An 8,289-nucleotide genomic window follows, 5' to 3' on the forward strand; every position below is an offset into this window, starting at 1 on the left:
ATTTCAGGCTGGAAATCAAGTGAATGGTCAAATTGTTCCCATGTCCAAAGTGTGCTGGTCAGAGATGTACTCTTTTCTCAGGAACAGAGAGGAAGCCAGGAGAATGGTGCTGCCCTGGGCTCAGGGCTGTTAACATTCCTATTACTGTTATCTAAATAATATTAGCAGTTTCCATTTATTGAATGCTAACTGTGTCTCTGGCATAATAGTAAATATCTAAGGGCATTATCTCATTTCATATTTATAGTAATCGGCAAAGATATGCAGCATTATCCCCCCTTTTTTTTGCCAGGGGAAAAAAACTGAAGTTCTGAGGGGTTAAGTAACTTGCCCAAGGTCACAGAGCTGGTAAACCTGGAACTAAGGTTTGAACTGACACAAGACACAAGAGCAATGATGAATATTCTGTTTGAGTTATTTCTGGCTGGCTCTTTCTGGGTTATCTTCTGTATCCAGGGCAAAGCCCTCTTCAGTTGATACCAGCCCACCAAAAACATTTGCTGGGGGTGTTCATTTTTTCAGGCCCTTCAGTGAGACCGTCTCTGAGTGCACCGGGGCCAGGGAAACTGCAGCAGGAAAGCCAACCCATCCCTGCCCGACAGTTCTCTTCTGACTGCAGCATCACCCAGGTGCCTTGCACCCTCCAAAGGGGAAAATTGGACATGTCTGCGTGTGGGAATCCTAATACAGTAAACCTTTTAAATGTTGGCTCCATTTATTTCAGGGACTGGGCTGGTTAAGTTATACCTTTTCTCTCTGGATAAAGAAAGGAACTGATAAATGATAATTAAAAGGATATTTTTGACCCATTAAGGGTATAGTTTTCAGGCATTCTTCCAAACAATTGGCTGTGTAGTTAAAAGTCTTTCTTAGGTAATATTTAACACAAGACTTCCTAAGAGCTTCCACTACTCAATACTTTCCTTATTCTGCAATGTTACCAATATAATACCCAACTGTGTGACTAGATTTTAATTTCATTTGTTAATCAACATTCCTCAGTGTTCTGTTTGTGCCACTTTAGTTTACCTTCTTGCTTATGGATGAGGTAGGGACACCATCTGGTGGCCAAATGGGCAGAGTGGCTAACCCATGTTCACCTTTCTGTGTAGTACCCTGGGGATTAATTTATCTTGCCCTTTGAAAATAATCAAGGTGTTGTTTCTGTAACAATATCATTTATTATTTCATTAATTGATGCTGCCATCTCCAGTTCCCAAAGTTGTGAGGTTTGTGTTAACTATATCAGGTAATCCTTTAAAGCACTGTAAAGATCTCATATGTGAGCAAGCTGAAATTGCCTTGATTTAGGTGGCATTCTACCTAGTTTAAAAATGTCAACATTTTTTATGGGACAAGCCTTCTGCTTGGGAGTTGAGACACTAGAATTAGTCCTTCACTTTTCTCTGTAGAGGGGATTTCTTCACAGAGTCCTCAAGGTCTTGTAAAACTTCACCTATTGATGTTCCTTAGGCTTCACTTGTGAACTTCATGGGGCATCAAAGTTACTTCAATTTTTATATCTGTTTCTCCTATTAAATTGCATGTAGGAATATTTTGGGTCTAGTCGTTGCATATAAGACTGTTTAATGTATTAACATTCTAATTGTGTTTTTATGTGGAATTTTATTTTTTTCCCAAACATTAATAGGAAAGGAAACTGATTCATTGCCTGTCTGAAGATGAGTTAAGTTCTTCTACAAGTTCAACCGATAAGTCAGATGGGGATTCCAGGGAAGGGTAAGTTCTTACTTTTCTGTCTCCCTCCAGAAACTCTTTCTGATTGAATTATCCTAAATGTACATTTACAGTGGTATTTGACCTAGAGTACTCTCATTGATATCACAAATGGTTTATGGTACATGCTAGAGCTAAAATTATTTCTTCTATGAACACATCTAATTTTCATTCAGAATTCTTACAGGATATCTTTTTAAATCTCTGAGTTTATAGTTTTCATCACATTTTGAAAAGTTTTAGCCATTATTTCTTCAAAATTTTTTTGGACCTCCTCTCATCCTCTTGGGATTCTAATTACATATATATTGGACTACTTAAAGTTGTCCAACAGCTCACTGATGCACTGTCCATTCTTTTTACTTCTTTTTTGTTTCATTTTTCATAGATTCTGTTGCTATACCTTTCACTAATCTTTTTCCTTCTATGCTGTCTAATCTGTTAATCCTATCCCATTAACACATTGTATTTTTCATCTCTAGAATTTGATTTGGGCTGGATGCTGTGGCACACACCTGTAGTCCAAGTGACTGGGGATTCTGAGGCAGGAGGATTGCAAATTATAGGCCAGCCTGGGCTACTTAGGGAGAACCTATTTCAAAATAAAAAGCACTGGGGATGTAGCTCAATGGTAGATTACTCTGGGTTCAATCCCAGAATTGCCAAAAAAAAAAAAAAAAGTTTTATTTGGGTGTTCTTTATATCTTCTATGACTCTCCTTAATTTGTTTTCCTCCACCATGGCTATCTGGAATATATTTATAATAACTACTTTAATGTCCTCAACTCCTAATTCTGTCACTTGTATCACTTCTGGGTCTGTTTCTATTAACCAATTTTTTTCTTTTCTCAAATAGGTGATGTTTTCCTGCTTCTCTGCATTTGTGGAATTTTTGACTAGATGCCAGACCCTGTGAATTTATCCCATTGGGGGCTAGTATTTCTGTATTTTTTTTTTTTTTCTTTTTAGTTGTGATGCTGAGGATCTAATCCAGTGCCTCACACATGCTAGACAGATGTTCCACCACTGCGTTAAAACCCCAGCCCTCTTTAGGAATTCTTGAGCTTTGTATTTGGATGTAGTTAAAGTTACTTGGAAGTGGGGCAGAATGTCTGGGCAGAATCTAGGGCTGTTTCTTTCAGGTCCTCTCCTTTCCAAGATTCCGCTCTTATTTCCTACTGGCGTGGTTATCTTCAACTCTGTCCTTTGGTTCTGCAGGCCAGAAAGACTGTGGGTTTTCTTTTGTGCTCTGTGCTACTTATGACTGCCCTTAGGCTAAAAAGTGTCAACTCTTCTAGACTCTGCCTGCAAATTTTGTTCATTCTCCATTTCATATATGAATTTTTTATTTTTGTTATTGTTGATTTTTTAATATTACAAGGAATTTATAGTTATTTTTGTGGAAAGGTCAGTAGGTATGAGCTTATGTGGACATTAGGAAGCAGAACTCCCTAAATGTCATATTGCATCTAACTTTCCGTGTATGGTGGGGTGGGGTGGTGGTATTGGGGATTGAACCCAGCAGTACTCTACCATCCAGCCACATCCTCAATTCTTTTTATTTTTGAGATAGGGTCTCACCAAGTTGCCCAGGCTGACCTGGAACTTGTGATCCTTCTGCCTCAGCCTTCCAAGTCACTGGGATTACAGGTGTGCACCACTGTGCCTGGCTGTGTCTAACTTTTAATGAAAAATTCTCATAAAGTCAAGTAAATAACAAGGGAATTTTTTTTTTTTTTTTCAGGAAAAGTCATACAAATGAAATGAGTGACTTGGTACAATTGATGACTGAGACCCTTAAATTGGATTCTAAAGAGAGCTGTGAAGATCTCCCATCACCAAATCCAGTGTCAGAATTCAAACTTCATCGAAAGTATCGGGACACGCTGGTGCTTCATGGAAAAGTTGCAGAAGAGACAGAGGAACTCCAATTTAAAGAGCTGCCTTCAGGTGATCAGTTTATTCTTTTACAGCAAACTAGTAAATGTGTTTACTTATAAATTGTTTTTTTTCAAAATTTCATTTAGATATCACCATAAAAAGGTAACCTCATTTCATGCAACAGATAAACTTGAAAAGTTGCATGAAAATTAATTTTTAAAAATAAATGTAACTAACCCAGTAACTCTTATGAACATTATGGAATTTCTGTATGAATTTTCTTCAAGTTAGACAGTTAATGTTCTTTTTAGGAGATGGTAGTGAGACATGAAGCTTAATTCATATATAAATTTTTTGTTTTTGTTATTGCTTTTTCAGTATTAGGGACTAAATCCAGAGGTGCTCTACCACTGAACTACATCCCCATACCTTTTTTAAATTTTATTTTGATATTCTACCACTGAGTTATAGTTAAGGTGCCCAGTTGGCCTTGAACTCACAATCTTCCTTCCTCAGTTTCCCGATTGTGCTGTTGGCATATTACCTTTAATCCTAAAGGCTGGCCTCGAATTTGTAATCCTACCTCAGTCTCCTGAGTTGCTGGGATTTTAGGTGTGTACCACATGCCTAACAAGAGTTTTTTAAAAAACATTGAGCTGTTGTGTTGTTCTCGTAGTATTGAAAGTGTGTATTTATTTCCTGTTTTTGTCATTGCTTTTTAGCTGTCATGCCGGGTTCTGAAAAGATCAGGAGAATAGTTGAAGTCTTGAGAGCGGATGTCATCAGGGGCTTGGGAGTTCAGCTTTTAGAGCAGGTATATGATCTTTTAGAAGAGGAGGATGAATTGGAGAGAGAGGTAAGTGTCTTATAGCTGTTTCAAACTGCTTATGTTATAAAATTTGCTTAGCAACTTTCTGATCTGTAATTCATATTCCATACAATTTACCTACTTAAAAGTATACATTTCAATAGTTTTTAATGTGTTCACAGAGTTGTACAATCATCACCACAATCTTTGTTAGAGCATTTCATTACCCCAAAGAATCCCTGTACCTGTTAGCAATCATTCCCCATTGTCTCCTAAATCCCAACACCCTAAGCAACAATGAATATTTTTCTCTGTATATAGATTTGCCTATTCTGGAAAACTCATATAAATGGGGTCATAAGAGACGGGCATGGTGGCCACATGCCTGTAATCCCAGCGGCTTGGGAGACTGAGGCAGGAGGATCACAAGTTCAAAGCCAGCCTCAGCAAAAGTGAAGTGCTAAGCAACTCAGTGAGACTGTCTCTAAATAAAATACAAAGTGGGGCTGGGGATATGGCTTAGTGGTCAAGTGTCCCTGAGTTCAATCCCTGGTCCCCTCCTCAAAAAAGAAAAAAAAAGATAAATGGGGTCATAAGAAAATTTGTGGTTGTTTATTTTGCTTCTTTCATTTAGCATAATGTCTTCAAAATTTATCCATGTTGTAGTATGTATCAGGACTTTATTACTTCATGTGGCCAAATAATATTTCATTATATATTCATTGTAGACATTTGGGTAGTTTCTACTTTTTGTGGAATACTTCATGAATAATGCTGCTGTGAACTTCTTCGTGTGGGTTTTTTTTTTTTTTTTTTTGGATGTACACTTGGGAGTAGGAGTGGGATGAGGCACTAGCCTCTGGTCTTCTGGGCTGGGCAGAAGAGCTCCTGCTTCATGGCTGTACTTTCCTGAATTTTGGCCTCAACAGGCAGTAGCATGAGATATGCTAATGTCCTGCACATCCCAGGAAGCTATAGCCTTTCAACAGGGAGCTGCTGGGAAAGAGGCCTGTGTTCTTGGCTTCACCAGTCTATAATAGTTTTGGTTGCACTAGGCTGGGAGAGGGAAATGGTGGTTGGTCTTGATTCACATACTGTTCTTACAGATTTAAAATTTTCTTGAATAAATTTCTTCATATGCTGTATGCCCTAGGATCATTTCTAGACATATGATTTTTAAAATAATGTTCACCACTTTCACTTAGGTGTCTGCAGAGTTCCTCATGCTGTCATGTGAAATGTGGAGCTAATCAGGATTTCATTTATATTTGGCTATGTCTTTTAATTTGGAACACTTATGTCTGGTTTTCATGATTCTGATATCACTGAAGAATATAGCCTGTGTGCTTTATGAGATGTCACTTGGTTTGGATTTTTGTTTCCTCATGAATAGATTGAAGTTATGTTTTTTTAGCAGGAGTATTATAAAAATCATGTGTCCTCTGTATGTATCAGGAGGTGCATGATACCTGTTTAACATACTGTTCTTTTAATTTCAAGCATTTCTTTTTTTTTGGTGGGGGGGGGGGAACCAGGGATCGAACATCGAACTCAGGGGCACTTGACCACTGAGCCACATCCCCAGCCCCATTTTGTATTTTATTTAGAGACAATCTTACTGAGTTGCTTTAATATACACTGAAAGTCACATAGTACTTTTATTTTTTGTGTGTGTGGTGCTGGGGATTGAACCCTGGGCCTCAAGCAAGCACTCTACCACCAAGTCATATCCCTCAACCCTAGCTCACATACGGTACTTTTTTGATTACTAATGAGGTTGACTTTTTTTTTTTTTTAAACCCAGGTGTGCTTAACCACTGAGCCACATCCCCAGCCCTATTTTATATTTTTAGAGACACGGTCTTGCTAAGTTGCTGAGGCTGGCTTTGAACTCCCAGTCCTCCTGCCTTAGCTTCCCTAGCCACTGGGATTACAGGTGTGCCACCGCACCTGGCAGATTAAACTTTATGTATTGGCTAATTTGTTATCTGTATTACTATTCTGTAAATGTATGAGATTGAGTTTGTTTTTATCAATTCTGATATCTTAGTATAATTGGGTTTTATTGATTCTAAGAACTCCTTATTTAATGCTACTAACCCTTTGGCATGAACATTGCAAATCTTTTCCCTACTTTGCTCTTTTGTTATGACTTTTAAAAATACCTTGAACTTTTAAATTTTTATGTAAATAGAACCATTAGTATTTTTCCATATGGTTTCTACCTTTGGTGTCATGCTTATGAAAGTCCTTCTAACATTACAGAAACTATTTTTACTACTACATACTGATTTTCTTTTTGTTTCCCAAAATAGGTACGTTTACAAGAGCACATGGGTGAAAAGTATACAACTTACAGTGTGAAAGCTCGCCAGTTGAAATTTTTTGAAGAAAATGTGAAATTTTGAGAATCTGTTCTAATCTGCCAGATCTAAAGACCTATTTTCAAAGATTTGGGCTTTAAAAACAAACTGTGACAGTTGTTATAAAGCCATTCATCACCCTTTTACATCTTTGGGTTTTTCTTACTGGAAAACAATTGGACAGAACAGAGTAATGTGAAGCAAGTTCACAAAAAAAAAAAACTTTGACTCTCATATTCCTTTTATGAGGAAAAAAATTTTTTTGGTTACTGTTTACTGAGCCTTAAACCACTTCAATTTTATATCTAGAACTTTATTTTTTTGAGGTGTTAATTAGCTTAAAAACAGGACCATAAAACATTGGATTGGAAGTTTTATATTGTACTATAGTGATAAAAACAAGAGAAACAAATGACATAATATGTCCAGTAAAATCTGCCATTTTAAAAGCAGTTTTTAAAAGAAAAAAATTGATTCACTATTCTAGAGATAGATTTAAAGAAAATGAAATTCTCTGTAGTATTTGAGGAGCTAGATCCCATTTATATATATATATTTTTTTTTTTTTTTTTTTGGGGGGGTGCTGGGGATCGAACCCAGGGCCTTGTGCTTACAAGGCAAGCACTCTACCCCATTTTTACATTTTGATGTTTAAATGTTTTCATTTTATATGAGCCTCATTTAGGGTATAAAGAATTAAATCTAAAGTATTTTGGTTTTGTAAATCATTATGTTTTCACCTACTAGTTTTGTTAAGATTTATTTCTCCATCAGTGAAGTTTTTTTGTTATATTGGCTATACGTAAGGATGTATATAATGTTTGTTTCTGGAAGTTTGTCTTCATGTATATCAAGATATTGGTTGTCTTTCCATGTTTTAAATGTAGGATTTTATATCACATTTTATTAGTTGTTTAATAAGTCATACCCTTTATTAACAGTTTTCATCAAGTTTTGATTAGTAAATTTTCACTTCTGTATTCAAGAGACTCTAAAAATGAATACTGTTTCAGATGTTTTCAGCTTCTATAAAAATGTGCCTTTGAAAATTACACACACATAAAAACGTTCTCTTTCAGATGCTTAAGTTTTTATTTAATTTTTCCTATATGCCTGGTGCCATGTCAGGAGCTAGGAATATTGTGGTGAATAAAACAATACTCTCTGCCCTTGCAGTTCTCAGTTCAGTTTCTGAGAGCACTTATTTTTACTTTTGGGGTTTGCCAGAGAACTCCTAAGACCATCAGTACCCGGGTGGGAGCAAATTTTTGGCAAACTGTTGATCTTCCTGCCTGTTTACCTCTTCTTGCATGTTTTGGAAATCCACATTTTTCAAGTCATTGATTTTACTTAAGTTTTCTGACTTATTGGTATAAAGTAGTACTAATTATTTTTTTTAGAATCAAAAGAATCTGATCTATACATTTCTATATATTTCTTATTCTCATGTTGTTTATTCTTGTTGAAATAGTTTTCATACTACTGTGTTTTGGTTATTTT

The 8,289-nt window shown here is 36.4% G+C and overlaps 1 protein-coding gene across 8 annotated transcripts in view; it reads left to right on the forward strand.

The window, feature by feature from the left end:
• Nek4 (NIMA related kinase 4) overlaps positions 1-7,345 on the forward strand; it is a 32,878-nt gene extending 25,533 nt beyond the window's left edge. For 6 of the 8 annotated variants that reach the window (XM_047532238.1, XM_047532233.1, XM_047532234.1 and 3 more), the window contains 5 exons: positions 523-689; positions 1,652-1,740; positions 3,482-3,687; positions 4,341-4,474; positions 6,742-7,345. In XM_047532238.1, coding sequence (XP_047388194.1) covers positions 523-689; positions 1,652-1,740; positions 3,482-3,687; positions 4,341-4,474; positions 6,742-6,834 — 689 coding nt within the window. In that variant the 3' untranslated portion in view covers positions 6,835-7,345. The remainder of the gene's footprint in view (positions 1-522; positions 690-1,651; positions 1,741-3,481; positions 3,688-4,340; positions 4,475-6,741) is intronic. The other 2 variants (XM_047532235.1, XM_047532236.1) reach the window with 1 other exon arrangement.
• Positions 7,346-8,289: the final 944 nt, after the last annotated feature.

This window comes from Sciurus carolinensis, chromosome 17, assembly GCF_902686445.1.
Source record: "Sciurus carolinensis chromosome 17, mSciCar1.2, whole genome shotgun sequence".
NCBI lineage: Eukaryota > Metazoa > Chordata > Mammalia > Rodentia > Sciuridae > Sciurus > Sciurus carolinensis.